General features: G+C 51.6%; 3 protein-coding genes across 8 annotated transcripts; 1 reads left to right on the top strand and 2 right to left on the bottom strand.

The window, feature by feature from the left end:
• The first annotated feature begins 32 nt into the window (after positions 1-32).
• On the top strand, positions 33-6,685 carry ILK (integrin linked kinase). Of its 6 annotated transcripts, none has more exons than XM_019456143.2 (13): positions 33-163; positions 589-725; positions 3,890-4,055; positions 4,193-4,288; positions 4,490-4,586; positions 4,687-4,770; positions 4,877-4,962; positions 5,104-5,213; positions 5,322-5,449; positions 5,531-5,652; positions 5,751-5,850; positions 5,958-6,088; positions 6,273-6,685. In XM_019456143.2, exons 2-13 carry the CDS (start codon positions 637-639, stop codon positions 6,420-6,422), a joined length of 1,359 nt encoding a protein of 452 aa, XP_019311688.1. In that variant the 5' UTR covers positions 33-163; positions 589-636; the 3' UTR covers positions 6,423-6,685. The 6 variants fall into 6 exon arrangements, with proteins under 6 accessions (XP_019311688.1, XP_019311692.1, XP_019311690.1 ...); XM_019456145.2 differs by having other exon boundaries at positions 81-163; positions 480-725; XM_019456146.2 differs by lacking the exon at positions 33-163 and adding an exon at positions 170-294.
• On the bottom strand, positions 6,630-8,074 carry TAF10 (TATA-box binding protein associated factor 10). Its single transcript, XM_019456148.2, has 5 exons — positions 7,808-8,074; positions 7,512-7,666; positions 7,212-7,276; positions 7,007-7,121; positions 6,630-6,824 (listed from the first exon to the last, which is right to left on the bottom strand). The coding sequence occupies exons 1-5, from the start codon at positions 8,037-8,039 to the stop codon at positions 6,735-6,737; spliced, it is 657 nt and encodes a 218-aa protein (XP_019311693.1). The 5' UTR covers positions 8,040-8,074; the 3' UTR covers positions 6,630-6,734.
• Positions 8,075-9,874: 1,800 nt separating this feature from the next.
• Positions 9,875-15,712, bottom strand: TPP1 (tripeptidyl peptidase 1). The gene is made up of 13 exons (XM_019456151.2): positions 15,595-15,712; positions 15,409-15,480; positions 15,007-15,146; positions 13,677-13,827; positions 13,332-13,459; positions 13,002-13,180; positions 12,617-12,815; positions 12,281-12,469; positions 12,010-12,079; positions 11,448-11,568; positions 11,206-11,364; positions 10,908-11,033; positions 9,875-10,748 (listed from the first exon to the last, which is right to left on the bottom strand). Exons 1-13 carry the CDS (start codon positions 15,636-15,638, stop codon positions 10,608-10,610), a joined length of 1,719 nt encoding a protein of 572 aa, XP_019311696.2. The 5' UTR covers positions 15,639-15,712; the 3' UTR covers positions 9,875-10,607.
• Positions 15,713-16,069: the final 357 nt, after the last annotated feature.

The following is a 16,069-nucleotide window of genomic DNA, read 5'->3' as shown; positions in this document are numbered from 1 at the left end:
CGCCGAAAACCATCGAGTTTAGGCACTGCTGGCTAGAAGGGCAAGGGAGGCGGGAGGGAGAGTTGGGGGCCCGCTCTGGCCCGAGAGGGCCAGGGGCGGGGCTGGGCGGCGGGCGCGGCCGGACGGGAGTTCCCCGGAGAAGGCTCCTTCAGCCCGAGTCCCGGTGAGTGCGAGAGCACCCGTGCCGCTCCCCAAGGCTCGACCCCTGCCAACCCGTCAGCCTTCACTCGGCCAGAATACCGAGTAGGGAAGGAGGGCCACCCCCGGGAAGGACCCCCGATCGCCTCTCACAGGGTATAGGGCGCCTGAACTCCCCCTCCCCCAGCTCTGTTGGCGGGTAGGGTCCCAGTGCTTGCTCGCTGACATCCCTTCAGGGGACTCTACTTCCTAATCACCCCCTACCTCGTTCGGACCCGCCTTTCCTTCGCGCCCAGGGTACACAGTCGGGGATCATCCCGTCTTCCCCAACTCCTTTCCAGACCTCCACTAGCCGGAGAGGCAGCCGGGACCCTCCGCCCCCTACACAAACACTTATCTCTGGTGGGGGACAAAGCTCGGGGTTCACTCCCCTTCCCTGGATCCCTCCAGAGTCCCCAGGCTTCCCCAATCTAGGGGATTCAGCGCCGGGACGCTGCTATGGACGACATTTTCACTCAGTGCCGGGAGGGCAACGCGGTGGCCGTTCGCCTGTGGCTGGACAACACGGAGAACGACCTCAACCAGGGGTGAGCTGAGGTGGCTGGTGGGTGAGAAGAAGGGCAAAGACCTGCTCCTCTCCGCGATGTGGGGTACTCACGTTGGCTGGGGGCAGCTGACTTTCCTACCCAGCATGAAGAGTGCAAAGCACAGCCTGTGGGGGGCAGAGGGTCTCCACAGAGAAAACTGTGTTTCTGCTGACTCTTGACTGCTCCTCAATAAGAGTTTCATAGTCAGAGGCTGCAGAGAGCTTTCCAGTTTCAGTGAGCTGCACTGGCATAAGCTAGGAGGCAAGAGTGTCTGGAAATTGTCTACAGGTCCATATGGCTGCAGGAGAGAACTCTGAGCTTCTGTGGGCTGAAGCATTGGGTATGAGTGGGGAACCACAGGAGATAAGACTGGAAAGGTCTGCTGCAAGGGTCAGCCAGATCATGCAAGGATATTTAGGCCATAATAAGGCCATTTTTCTAAGAACAAGGGTTTAAACCCTTGCTGTGATATGAGATTGTTCATTTAAGTGTCATCTTGGATAACTTTTGAGGAGCAGGTGGCCATGTGGAGGGGGAATTGCTTAGTCCATCCCAGAAGTGGTGTTGCCTTAGACTAGAATGGGGGCAGATGAAAAAGAAAGAAGTGATCGGATTCCTGAAATCTTTAGGATAAAGAATTTATGAGACCTGGTGTGGAGAGTGAGGAAGGTCAAAGATGATGACCAAGGGCTCTGGCTTGGACACTTGGGTGGATTGTGGTTACTTTTACAGAGTTGGACAAGACTGAAGGATGATGAGTGCTGCTCTGATATGTTAGTGACTGTACAGCAAAGTGGAAATGTTGAATAGATTGTTGGCTATGCAGATTTGGATTTAAGGACAGAGATCTGACTTGGAGACACAGATTTGGGAGGTATTAATGTATAGACAATACCTGAAGACACAGGTGTGAAGGAGAGGGGATAAGAAGCCTACAAGACTGAAAAGGAGCCACTGGAGGTTGTATGAGAAACAGGAAAATATGTTAGTTAAGCTCGGACAAGTGAATTTTCAACAAAGGGATAGTGGTCAACAGAATATGCTGTTGAGAGGTCAATGAACTTGAGCACTTTGAAGTAACTAATGAATTTACAATTAATATATTGGATGATCTTTGTGAAGGCTGTTATACAGGGAAACGGAGGAAGAAACCAGACACCACCAGGTTCCTTCATTTAAAGTACTATGAACACCTCCTGTGCTGGGTTCTAGAGGCCCAGAATCAGACATAATGCCAGCCCTCAAGGCAGCAGCCTGGTGGCAGGTTGAACAGGAGGTGAGGAAATAGAGAAAGTGAATGTAGACAAGGTTGGCTGAGAAAGGAAGGCAAGAAAAGCAGTAGTGGTGTTGATGATTCAGGTTGGTGGTTTTGATTCAGGGTTTTTTTATTTAAAAATTTTATTCCTTCAGGTTAGGAGAGTTTACTATTTAAGTTTGAGAGGTAGGGATCACCTATCATCTTCATCTAGGCTTCACTCATGTTCTCTATGCTATTCCTCCATAATTCCCAGTCACTTTTTCCATTTTTCATATTCTTTCATAATTTCCATAATTCTTTCATAATTCTTCAAAGGGTGCTCTGGTAAAGAGTGAGTACCCTTATTATTTTGTTGGTAGGGTTATAAAGGCTTAGTTGAAGTTGTCCAGTGGGACTTGCATCTTGTAAAACTCTGGTGCCAAAACGTGAAGGGCTGGCATTAGTGAAACTGGAAGGCTTTGGTGCTGGTTTGAGGAGATAGGCTTTGGGGACCCAAGCAGGCTAAATGCTGGATATGAGGTGAATTCCCTGTACGCCTCTTTGGGATTACAGCCTGTGGCCCTGCGATGACAGGCAACCTGACAGTGAGCAGAACCCTTGTGCCCATACTTTTGCCCTCATGCTCTGGCCTGCTCCTTGCCACAGACTGCAGGAGGCTGATAAACCGGGCACAAATTAAAGAGCTGGGAGGCAAAACTGACTGATAAGTAGAGGATAGTAGTTGCTTCAGAGAAGAGGAGGAGGGGGAAATCCACCTCCCAGGAAACCTTTTGGCTATCTCTAAGTGAGCTGATGAGGGCAGCTGTGGAGGGAAGTCATTAAGTTAAAGGCCACGCCCCACTCTCATCCCGAGGGAGGGGGACATCTGTGTGGCCTGCAGTGGCCAGACCTCTGATCTACTCCAGGCCATGCCCAGAGCCCCCACAAGGGAAGTGACCGCAGCACTAAGGCATCCGGAGGCTGCGGTCCCAGACCACGGACCGCCCCCTGCCCCGCCCCTTGGATCTTCACCGGAGCCCATGCTGGGTACTGGAGGGAATTTCCTTTTATGGCCCCAGGCTGTCAGGCAGACCCAGCTCCCACCAAGTGTTTTTTTCTTTTTGTACAGTTCTTTTACTTTAGAAAATACATGTCCTTTAGGGGGAAAAATTCTGATCCAGTTTTCTTTCCAAAGAAGCCATTCTCATTTTCCTCTCCTCATTTTCTGGGCCCAGGATTGTTTGAATAGAGGAATCGTGTTTTACCAAACCAAATCCTGGTTTGATAGCTGCCTCATCAGTAATGACCTATCAAAAGAACTTCTCTTTTTCATCATAAACCCTTCCAAAACATTATTTTCATTGCAGTCCATTTTTAGATCTTAAGTTTCAGTACCAGAGCCAATCAGGAAGCTTGCTCCCTTTCCCATGAGTTGTGGCCTTCCTTCTCCAAGACACCCTTCCCTTGCATTAATATGCATTAAACACTTGTCTCTTCTCTCAAGAAGTTCACAGTCTTGCAGACAAGACAGCCCATTCAATTTTTACAATCCAGTACACAAGTGGTATAGGAGGGGGATGTATGAGATGCAGTGGAAACAGAAAGGACTAACAGATGTTGCAAAAGGAATACAGAGGAAACCAAATGAAGAATGGTACCATTTAATGAGAGAAAGGCTCATGGGAGATGATGAAGACAATGAATCATATGGTTTTGTTGGGATTTCAGGTGGTGGTTGGTTGGGTTTGAAGCTCAGGGGAAGGTCTTAATTAGATAGCTTTGGAAGTTGCTCGCATGAATGAGAATCAGTCCTGGAGAGGTAAGGTTTCCGGGAGAGAATATGCAGAATAACTATCAGTTTTTCTTCTGTCAAAGCCTTTGTTCCCATCCCCCCTCCAGATCAATAACCATTGTCCCTTCCTTAAAGGGACGATCATGGCTTCTCCCCCTTGCATTGGGCCTGCCGAGAGGGCCGTTCTGCTGTGGTTGAGATGCTGATCATGCGGGGGGCACGAATCAATGTGATGAACCGTGGGGATGACACCCCCCTGCACCTGGCAGCCAGTCATGGACACCGTGATATTGTGCAGAAGGTATGTATGAATGCTCCCTCTAACCTACATCTTATACATGCCTGGCAGTCACAAGCACATGTACTCCTCTCTCCTCGCATGGTTCAACCCGTCTGTCATTTGTGTCTTCTGCCTCTTCTACTTGTCCATGGGACCAGCTGCTGCAGTATAAAGCTGACATCAATGCAGTGAATGAGCATGGGAATGTGCCCCTGCACTATGCCTGTTTTTGGGGACAAGATCAGGTCGCAGAGGTGAGTGCTCATGCCCGAAGCCCTGGGATGAGTGGGAAGCAAAGTCTGAGCCTGAATGGGAGATTCTAGAACCTTCAATCCATCCTGTGAGTACTGCTGAATGTGTGGCATTCAGAGTTGATACTACATCTGTATTCATGGTTGGTTGTGACCCTCAGGGAGGCAGCAGGGCCCCTCATCACAACCACCTTTTCATTCTAGGACCTAGTGGCTAACGGGGCCCTTGTCAGCATTTGTAACAAGTATGGAGAGATGCCTGTGGACAAAGCCAAGGCACCCCTGAGAGAGCTCCTCCGAGGTCTGTCCCCCACCCCCAGTTTGTACCCTCTTGTCTTGTCCCCCCACCTATCTCCTCGCCCCATACTACAACTGAAGCGAAAATTGTTTTTCTTCCCCAGAACGGGCAGAGAAGATGGGCCAGAATCTTAACCGTATTCCATACAAGGACACATTCTGGAAGGGGACCACCCGCACTCGGCCCCGTGAGTCAGCTGTAAGGGGAGGGGAGGGGTGGTTGAGGGAATAACCTTGAGCTCCTGGGGCTGGGTTAGGGGGAAGCTTGGGTACCTGACCTGCCCACACTCTCAGGAAATGGGACTCTGAACAAACACTCCGGCATTGACTTCAAACAGCTCAACTTCCTGGCAAAGCTCAACGAGAATCACTCTGGAGAGGTGACCCTGCCCTTCTTGCCCCTCCCTCCCCAACCCCTAACCAATTACCTGCTCTTCACCTGCCTTAAGTTTTTCCTCCGGTAAGTGGACAAGAAACCAGTGGCCTTAGTTAAAGCCTCCTAAACCTTACTTGTCTCTCAGCTATGGAAGGGCCGTTGGCAGGGCAATGACATCGTCGTGAAGGTGCTAAAGGTTCGAGACTGGAGTACAAGGAAGAGCAGGGACTTCAATGAGGAGTGTCCCCGGCTCAGGTGCGGTAGGGCCTAAATGGGAAGCTGCTGGTTCTGAAGAACCCGGAATAGCACCCAAAGGGAGATCTTTTATGCTGATCTCAGCTAGGGATACTCTCCCTCTTCCAGGATTTTCTCGCATCCGAATGTGCTCCCAGTGCTAGGTGCCTGTCAGTCTCCACCTGCTCCACACCCCACCCTCATCACACACTGGATGCCATATGGATCCTTGTACAATGTGTTACATGAAGGCACCAGTGAGTAGGGGATGCCAAATCTCAAGGGATGGGGGCAGGGTGTGTGAGCCTTTCCAAACTATTTAACTCTTGCCTCCTTAGATTTCGTTGTGGACCAGAGCCAGGCTGTGAAGTTTGCATTGGACATGGCAAGGGGCATGGCCTTCCTACACACTCTAGAGCCCCTCATCCCACGACATGCACTCAACAGCCGTAGTGTAATGGTAAGGTCACACTTCACTCCTGGCCCATGCCCCCAGAGCCCTTTCGCTGTCTAGAATAGGACTTACCTCCTTCCACATATCTATCTTCTCTTCCTCAGATTGATGAGGACATGACTGCCCGAATCAGCATGGCCGACGTCAAGTTCTCCTTCCAATGCCCTGGGCGCATGTATGCACCTGCCTGGGTGGCCCCTGAAGGTGAGTGAGGGCATCGTGTTGGGAGGTAGAGAAGGGCCAACTCAGTAGTAATGGAAGGGAGCAGAGACAGGACAGGCAGCTGGAATAGATAAGTCCTGTTCCTCCAGCTCTGCAGAAGAAGCCTGAAGATACAAACAGACGCTCAGCAGACATGTGGAGTTTTGCAGTGCTTCTGTGGGAACTGGTGACACGGGAAGTACCTTTTGCTGACCTCTCCAACATGGAGATTGGAATGAAGGTGAGAGCACAACTGTGTGCACTGGTGTCAGAGGAATGGTGGTGGTAGTGACAATAACTATAGCAGGGCTGGGCTCTTCCCATTTTTGTTAGAATATACGGTAATCCTGTCCTGAGGACTAGAGGCCTCTCCCCACAGGATATTCAAGTCCTGAGACCCATTTTATTTTTCCCTGTATTTGCAGGTGGCACTGGAAGGCCTTCGGCCTACCATCCCACCAGGCATTTCCCCCCATGTGTGTAAGCTCATGAAGATCTGCATGAATGAAGACCCTGCTAAGCGGCCCAAGTTTGACATGATTGTGCCCATCCTGGAGAAGATGCAGGACAAGTAGAGCTGGAAAGTCCTTGCCTAAACTCCAGAGGTGTCAGGACACGGTTAGGGGAGTGTGTCTCCCCAAAGCAGCAGGCTTCTGGTTGCCTCCCCTGCCTCCAATCATGGTACTACCCCAGCCATGGGGCCCATCCCCCTGCCCCCATCCCTACCACTGCAGCCCCCAAAGGGGCTAGGCTCAGAGCTTTGTCACTTGCCACACGGTATCTCCCGGCATGGGAGGGACCAGCCCTGCCTGTCACAATAAAGTTTATTATGAAAACAGGCTGGTGTGGGGACAAGGGGACAGACAAGTACATTTAGGTTGGGTGGCTCAGGTGAAGTAGTGCGGCTTCTTCACATTGATGCCATACTCGCTGAGGGCAGGGGTCAAGTCCTCCATGGTTAGAGTGTACTTGCGGTCCTGAGGGAAGAGGGAAGAGCACCAGCTGAGCATAGGAATCCCAGATTTCAGTCCCAGGTGGGTGACCCTGAGTAGGTCTTTCACCTCCCCTAGGGCTCAGGTTCCCCAAAGGAGTTTCAGGATAAATTAAACCTCCGATGCTGTGGGAGGTAATTACTGATTCAATGAGCCTCCCCTCACACCTTGCTCTTGCTTCGGGAGCTGCCAGAAGCTGTGCCCTTCATTTTGCAGTGCTGTAGGGCATCGTTGGCAATATCTGAGATGAATTTCTGGGCAGCTAGGGAGATGAGCCGAATTCTAGAGAGAAAAAAACCGGTGTGAGAAAGAGATGGGGCAACAAACTCCGCACAAGCACCCAAGACTCTAACTTGCCCAGACTGTACTCACATGCGTGGGTCCGAGGCCTCAAAGCCAGCGCGGTTCAGGTAGTAACCAGTCACTGCATCTGGGATCTGAGAGATCAAGGAGACGACAGTCAGCGTTCGCCCTGTGCAGTGCCGGGCTGAGAGGGTGAGGGAAATGGGTGGAAGGCCTGGCTTTCAGGAAGCTCACAGTTTGGGTGGGCAGAGGGTATAAACCAAAGAGCTAGTAGGGGAGCAAGTACAAAAGGAAGCTAGAAATCCAGGTGGCGTAGCGGAAAGTTGGCCTGACAGCGGGTCAATAGCCTTGTTCAGGCAGGAAGCCCACCGTAGGCGTGTAATCCTCCAGCTGCATCAGGAAGTCCACCAGAGGCGTGCTGGACACCACCGGCTTCACGTCTCCGTTGGCCGCGCTCGGCAGCACGTAAACCCCGTTAGACATGGCCCCCTCCGGGGGCGCCGCGCCGCCCGCCGACACCGGAGCTGGAGGAGAACCAGCAAGCTGAGACACGGAGGTGGGAGGCACGGGGCCCCAGCTAGGTCTGCCTCAAACCCTCTGCCCTCACCCACTATTGGCCCCAAGACCTAGGCGCTGCCCTGACCCTCACCCGTCCCAGTCCTCACCCGCCCCGCGCCGCTCGGCCGGCTCCCCGGCCCGCGCCGCCACGGGTCCCGTGCCCCCTGCCGCAGCTCCAGCCCCAGGTCCCCCTGCCGTCCCCGCAGGGCTGGCCTTGTTCTCCGCAGCGGTGCCGGCGGGCAGCGCTGCGGGGGCCGAGACCGCGGGCGTCGGGCCCGGGGCCGAGGCGGCGGAGCCCGGCGCCGCCTCGGGGTCCGCGCCGGAGCCGCTGCAGCTCATCGGGCCGGTGGGAGAGGCGGCGAACAGAGCCGCTTCCGCTTCCGCTCACGTTACGCACACACCATGGGTAACGTCACACGCCCCGCGCCTCGCCCCTCCCAAGTCGTGTTTGCAGTCTCTCGGGCCTCCCGCGTCCTACTTGTCAGTCTGCCCGCGAAATGGCGCAGACGGGCCACTTCCCACCTCGCTGTACTCTTAGGCCCTTATGCCGGCATAGGAACCGTGGATGTCGAGGACGCTCTTCTGCGGGTCTGGGACCACTTGTGCAACCTGGCGCTTGAAGACTGCTTTCGGACAGTCCTCGACCACCGGTTGCTTAGTAGTCTGCATCCTTTCTAGTTCCCTTACTCAGCCCTTTACGGGTTGGAACGCAAGCCCCACTCCCCTCCAGCTGTCCAGAGAAGTGAGGGCAACAGGACAGCGCACGGTGCTGCTGTAGATGGGGAGGGAAATATTTCAGCTTGAGAAAACCACATATGCAAAATCACAGCGAGTGAGGGTGGGGTTTTCAACGCAACATTTATTTAATTCCCAATTGCCGTAACTGAGCTAGGGCCTGGAAATACAAAGTTAAGTAGGACGAGGTTCTAGTCCTCTAGGCACCAACAGTCTTGGAAAGGGAGGCAAACAGGTAAACAAGCATTTTCAGTACTATGTTGGAGTTAAAATACTAGAGGTAGACACAGTATGCGGTGCAAGGGAGGAAGGGAACGAACATCTACTGCCTACTTCTTTGTGTCAGGCACTCTATCAACTTTATTCCATTTAATTATTCCCTGATTATTGTGAGTGGCAGATATTGATATCCCCACTTAACAGATTAGAGAAAAGATTCAGGGAGATGAACTTACTTGCCCAAAGCTCTCTCGTAGTCTACATCAGAACGAAAAATCAAACAGATTTGGTGTGAAAAAAGCTAAAATTTTTTTTAACTAATTTCAACTAACTTCAGAGAGCCAAAAGGTTCACAGGAGGAGGTGACTTCTGAGCTGAGTCTTTAAAAGAATCCTGGAAGCCAATCAGGCAAAGGGAGTCAGAGTTCATGTTAAGGGTGCAGAATATCTTGAGCAAAAGTGAAAGTGGTGGTGGGGGAGGGCAAGGAGCGCAAGGAGGGTAAACACTTTGTTATTCAAGAAGGATAAGGTTTGTGAATCATAGCAAAAAGCCCAAATTTGATCAGTAATCTTTGAAGGGTTTTAAGTAAATGACCTGATGAGATTTGCATTTTACTCTGGGAAAATGGTTTTGAGGAATGGATGGGCAGGAAGTAAGGACACTTTTTGCAAGGGTCTCTGAACAATTCACAGGGGAGAGAATATGGCTCTAAGCTAATGTAATAGCAGTGGAGATGGAAAGAAGTAGATGAGTTCTAGATATAGTTAGGAAATACAACTGGCAGGACTTGTGTCTTGCTAAAGCTATATTTAAGAGATAAAGTCTGGGGCGCCTGGGTGGCGCAGTCGGTTAAGCGTCCGACTTCAGCCAGGTCACGATCTCGCGGTCCGTGAGTTCGAGCCCCGCGTCGGGCTCTGGGCTGATGGCTCGGAGCCTGGAGCCTGTTTCCGATTCTGTATCTCCCTCTCTCTCTGCCCCTCCCCCGTTCATGCTCTGTCTCTCTCTGTCCCAAAAATAAATAAAAAACGTTGAAAAAAAAAATTAAGAGATAAAGTCAGTAGGAGTTATTGATTGACAGTAGTAATGGGGAGGAGGAGGTGAAGGAAATGGGAGTCTAGGATAACACTTAGATTTCTGGCTTGGTTGGAAGAAGCATAGTATCATTTACCAAGAAAGAACACAAGAGAACAGTCTGGAATTGGGAAAGGAGGGAGATGAAGTATTGAGTATTATACAACTTGCATTTGAGGTATCAATTACTGTTGGATATAAAGTCTGATTTTGTGAGATTGTGATAGCTGTGGATACCAGGTGATTAATTTGTTTCAGGGAACATTGAGAAGAGCAAAAGACTAAAGATGAAGCAATGAAGTATACCAACATTTAGTGAGGAAGGAGAGAATGAATGACGAATTGGAACAGTCAGAAAAGAAGTTAAGTCCTGAAGTCTAAAGAAGGAGAAGTGGACAGCTCTGACGGAGAGCCCATAAAGCAAAGACTGGGAAGTGAGCACTGGATGAAGCAGCAGGACAACCATTGTTTGTAATTGCCAGGGAAGTAAAGAGTGTAAAAGTGAGAGCAGAGGTCTCATTGCAGTGAACTGAGAGAACATAAAGTGAAAGTGTACACAGAGAGCACAGACAACAGTTTGAAAAAGCTTGGTTGAAAAGAGAAAAGAGAAATAGGAGGGGATTTGGGTGGGGTAGGTTATAACAGTACTGGTTATAACATCTGTAACACTACTGGTAATAGCATCTGTAAGAGGAACATGAGGCAGGAGTAGGGAGACCTGAGCGTGATGGAGCAGGGTAAGGTTGGGAGACACGTCAAGCTCAGAGCATTTCAGGGTTAGGAAGATAAGCTGTCTGCAGCAGTCAGTGGTTGATGGTTCAACAGGGCTTCCAACAGTGCAGAATAAGGGACCGAGCCACCAGCTGGGGGGCAGGGAACAGGTCAAGGGTTGATTAATGTCTTCAGCAGAGCTGGGAAGTTGGGTGTTCCCCAGCCTGTCACAGGATCCCAGCCAGGGCCAGAGCAGAAACCCTGACCCTGCACCTCTTCATTCAGACAGGACTCATGGCAGCCATGGGTTACCTAGGGAAAAGGTGGGCATCACATCTTGTACCAGTACTAACAGACTAAGCTCCCTTACCTTGTATTCACATTTCAGAACCCCATCAGAACTGCCCTCAAGTTCATCTTTGTACTCCCCATATTCATTAAAATGTCCACACCCTTCCCTTCCATACTTACATCAAAGAGTCCCGCCCCACGCTGCTTATAGAGCCTTGGGTTGAGAAAGCCAAGAGGGGGGCGGCCGCTGAGGATTCTATGTTCGTTTATCAGGGATAGTAGCCCACCAAACACTGGAGTAGAGGCCTGCAAAAGTGAGGGTGGGAGTAGAGGTTAGGGGTTCAGAGGAATTGGATTTGGGGGAGGAATGTCTGAAAGGATCAGAGGTCTCTGGAGAGTCAGGGATTCTGGGTGCAAGGTCTTTGTCGAGGGTGAGGATGGTTCCTGAGTGGGGGTTTGGAGCCAGGCTGATTCTTACCGAGGTGCCAGACACCCATGGAATGGGCACGCTGTTGCTGACCACCCAGTAGCCATCGGAGAGTGCGGCCACATCTGGGTAGGCACGGCCACTGGCATTGAAGTAACTAGATGGTGGTACGTGAGGACTGGAACTCAGGAACTGGGCTACAGCTTCCTCCTGAAAGGTGTTGTTGAGTGAGTCTTGTCTGCTGAACTGAGGATCCCTCCCACCCATCCATCCACACAAATACACATACACACCTGGTATGAAGGCTGCGGGAACACATTGCTGAAGCCACCCCCACTGATGTAGTCAACGATCTCATTTGTGACTCTGAATGGGTTCTGGAAGGATGTGCCTCCCACTGTGGTGACATAGGGGCTGAGAGCAGAAGACAACACTCAGTTTGTCGGGGTGCCCAGGGGACCTCCAAAATATGTGGAGATGGGTAAGTATGGGCTGGGTCTTGCTAGAGGCACTGGACTCTGGGGGGAAGCATGTACATGGGGGAAGACTAAGAGGTTTTGCGCCCTCGGGGCATGGCCTGAGGTGACGGTGCACACTGTTCTCTACAGCACATTCACCAAATCTTCTACTAAAATGCTTGGGAACTGAGGAAGAGGAATACTGGGAGCTGCGTTTTACTCAGGAGCCAAGGGACCTAGACCTATAGGAAGAAAAGGGGAGTGCAGTAACCAGAGCTGGTTAAACTGAGGGCTGAGCTACAGGAGCACCTGGTGGGGTCAAGGCAAAGATTCCAGATTATGAGGTCATAGATGGAAGATTGGTGGTCACAAGTAAGTGATGAGCTGGAGTGCTTACCTAGAGGCAGGGAAGCTGGGACGGAACTGGTGTCTTCCAGAGACAGACCAACACCCAGCCCCACTGTCACCTAGAGAAACACCAAGTTTAGCACTCAGATTAATTGGTCAGAGCTTGATATGTGTGTTCAGATGTCAGCGAAGAAATTAAAGAGTTATTACTGCAAGAGGTCAAAGTTTAGAGGTCAGATCAGTGGTCCCTGTTGAGTTCAGATTATAAGTCAGAGATCACAAGAGTTCCTGTGGGGTCAAAGTTTAGAGTAGGAGGTCACCTGATGCAAAGAGTAGGGTGAGACCCCGAGCGGCAGCCTTCATGAACTCGGTGTTGACCCGCTGGATGTAGGCGCTGCTGAGGGAGTCCTCATCATCTCCATAGCTCACGGTGTGCACATGTGGCAGGGCTGACTCATTACTGAGCACCAGGAGCCACTGCAGGAAGGGCTCTTGTGACTCATGCCGGCCTGGATTTGGGAGGTGGGGGAAAGCACAAGGGCAATCATTTGGGAGGTTGTCAGGATCTCTTTCTCTCTCATGGGATTTCCTTGAGGGAGTAGTGATCAACACTCCCCACCACCCACCTCCCCACCAACCAGTCCCCTTGGCAGTACCAGGGCTACTGTAGACCCAAGTGGAGATGTTGGCGCCGGCACTCATCAGGTACTCCACATCTAGACTGGCCTCGATCCCAGCCCGGCCCCGGCCCTGTTGTCCAACCACACGGGCTACTGACGCTTGGTGTGCAAAGTTCCCACCAAAGAGGCGCATGAACTCAGCCAGGTCTGAGTCATGGAAATACTGCTCCAGAAACTACAAAGGGAATCAGAGCAGATATCATCGGTCAGAGGATGCAGCCTCAAAGTCAGGGCAGGGGACACTGCTCCAGGTCACAGGATAGTGGGTGAGAACCCAGGGGTGGAGTCAGGGAGCAAGCCCCACACTGGGGAGGCACCTTGGGTAGGGTGTGAGGCCCCTGGAGCTCTCTGCACAGCTCACCTGGGCACAGGCTTGGCTGTTGTTGGTTGTGCCGGAGCCCACGTCTTGTGCTGTCAAGTTGTATCGCTGACGGATCACGGATGGGGTCACGCCCAAGTGCAGGCCAACAGTCCCTGACACCTGTGGCTCAGGGCGTTGCCTCAGGGATGATGTGGGGGGAAAGCGGTGCAGCCCCCCCACTGTGGGGAGGGGTCAGCCTTGAGGAGGAGATCTTTTAGACTCCAATCCCCACTTTACCACTGACCCCACCCCACACCCACCATGGCATCTAAACTTTTCCAGCCCCTGGCTCTATGTGCTTCAACCCCCACCAGCCCCACTTGGTGTTACCAAAGTCCACATGAGGGGCCAAGGCCTTCGGGAGCTGGTATGGACGTGGGGACCTTATAACATGGATCTCTCCAGGTCCCCCCACATAGCGATGAAACTCAGCCCCAGAGAGCAGCAGTTCTGCCTGTCTGGAGGTCAGAGATCAGAAAACAGAGGTCAGAAAGCATGGACAAGAGCAGAGGAGGCTGCCTGAGCATCACTGTTCATTGTTGTCTCCCCATGTGTTAGCTCTTACCCACAAGTACCTGCCCCCCTCACCCTAGGTCTCAGTTCTCTCCCATTGGGGTGACATGTCTCCCTGATGGGATGATTGGTACCCTCCATGGGGCAATCATTCCCTCTCACCGGACACTCAGCCAGCAAGTCAGAAAGTCCCGTGTAGTCACTGAATGGCAGTTCTGGGCTCCAGCGGCCAAAAGCCATTTTTGGACTGTGCGGAAGGTCAATGGTGATGGCCGGACCAGTTCAGCCACATCCTCTAGGGTCAGGTATTTTCCTGCATAGATTCAGTAGAGGATCTTGCCTTCATTCATTGCTTTTCCAAGTTGCCTTTTTGTACCTCAAACAGGAGACATTGGGACTTCCCAGGAAAACTGGAACAGGGTCTTGAGGGATGGGTGAGAACTTTCTAGCAAAAAGGCAGGTTGTACAGGTGCAAGCTATATTTGGGGGCCAGGGGAAGAAAAGACTAGGGAGACTTGGAATGCTATGGCCAGAAATATGGATTTACCCTAAAGGTCACAAGTTTGCAATTGCTGCATCAGAGCATGTATTGCCATGATCATAACCAACAAGTAAGGTTAAGAAGTTAAAATTTTTCATTTTAAGTTTATTTACAGTAAAAGTTTTCAAAACTTTCAGAACCAATTATAAGATGACACCTAATTTAGTTCCAGTCTTCATACTTGTTTTTAAGCTTAACGTGATAGTGTGTCACTATTTTCCTGCACAGCACCAGGCACATAGCTCCGGGGTAAATCTGAGACTGCCCCCCCAACACCCCTCCCCACCCCCCAACCTGAAGGGCTTCATGCAGGGGAGGGACACTATCCAGCATGACCACTGGAGCAAAACACTGTTTTAGAGCAGAGTAGGGAGCATGGTGGGGAGTGGGGTGGAGGGGAAGAGACTGCAGACCGCTCAGGGGGCTGGGCAGCAGTCTGGGTGCAAGAAAAAAACAAATGTATTGGCAGTAACAGGCAATGGTAAAAAGTGGACGAGGCTCTTTCAGAGCTGAACTGACAGCCCTTGAGTCTGACTGGAGGAGGAAATGGGCATGTTGTGGGAAGGTAGGTAAGGAATTTGAGTTGATGGGTACCTATCTGTACTGCATACTACTTCCCAATCTGTCTGGTAGCTGGTGAGTAGTAGAGTCAGAATCTGAATCCAGATCTGATCACACAGACTGTGCTCTTAATTTTCAGGTTTCTAGCCTGACACACGTGGAAAGTTTTTGGGGGAAGAATTTGAGTGAATTTTGGACAGTTTATTTCCAGTTCACTTTTTTAAATTCAGAAACTCTTTGACGAGAGCCACTGCTATTCAACTGCCCTATATCACCACCTCCCCAGGCACCCAGAGCACGACCCTGACATTACGTGCACCATCCCACGCTCAGCCCAGCCCTGGGTCCCTCCATTGCATCCCACATCCCAGCCCCAGTCCCAGTAGGCACCGTAACGAGGAGAGCCGGGATCCGACACAGCCTGCACCAGCTTGGATAATCTTTCCACGTTCTGCTGTCTCAGGGCAAAAGTGAGACTCAGCTCTTCCTCAGAGTCTACACGGCCCAGGGACACCCAGCCTGGGGGCAACCTGCAGGGTCAGGAGTCATGAACATGGTCTTTGTTAGTGTGGGGATGGAAGGTTCAGGATTAGAGGCTGAGACCTGGGGTAGGATCCCAGAGGCAGATATGGCTCACAAGAGGTGAGTGATCAAGGACTGAGCCTGGCAACTGGGGATAAGATTTTGCAGTGGATACCAGGAGCTGGTAAGAGGTTGAGGGAGGCTGGGACGAAGACAGTGGGTGCAAAACAGGGCATAGGGAAGGGGAAGGTCTGTGCTAAGTCAACTTACGCCAGCTGCTGGTCAGGCTCCGGGCTGTAACTGCATTTGCCAGTGACGAAGAGGGCAAGGAGCCCTAGGAAGCTGCAGAGGCAGCAGGCGGGTTTTAGCCGGAGCTGGACTGTCACTGCGTTCCCACCCTCCAACACGTATTCCCTCCAACATGATCCCCTCCTCCCAGGGCCCCCTAATTCTCACCAGGCTTGGAGTCTCATTCTGCCTTTCTGGAGGTCTGCTGTCATGTGACAGAACACGTGAGCTCTAATATTCCACCACCGGCATCTGCCTAGAAACTGGTGACTGTGCTGGCTCCTCCCTCAAATGGGTGGTCCTGAATGCTGGAGAACGGGTGGGGCTGCCACCAGGATCCTTCCTCCGTGGCTCAAGGAGCACTGGGTAAGTCCAGGGCTCCCCACTGCTGCCAGAGTCCAGCCAGCACTCACCGTGGGGGTATAGGGCAGTGCTGAAGAGAGGGGCTCTGGGGCACACAGACCCACAGACATGGGTTCCTGCTTAGCTATATGGTATCAGGAAAGCCACTCAACCTCCTGGAGCCTAGGCTTCATTTAGAATATGAAAGCTATTGTATTAAAAGTTCTCTGTCTCATAGGGTTGCAGTGAAAATTCACAGCGATAAAGCAGACACACTGCTCACCAGAGCCTGATGAGGAAA

The sequence above is a fragment of the Panthera pardus genome, unplaced genomic scaffold (assembly GCF_024362965.1).
Source record: "Panthera pardus isolate Hobbes unplaced genomic scaffold, ASM2436296v1 HiC_scaffold_12, whole genome shotgun sequence".
In the NCBI taxonomy this organism is placed as follows: Eukaryota; Metazoa; Chordata; class Mammalia; order Carnivora; family Felidae; genus Panthera; species Panthera pardus.
The sequence above is the reverse complement of the archived record's forward strand: the minus strand, read 5'-3'. Positions and strand labels throughout refer to the sequence as shown.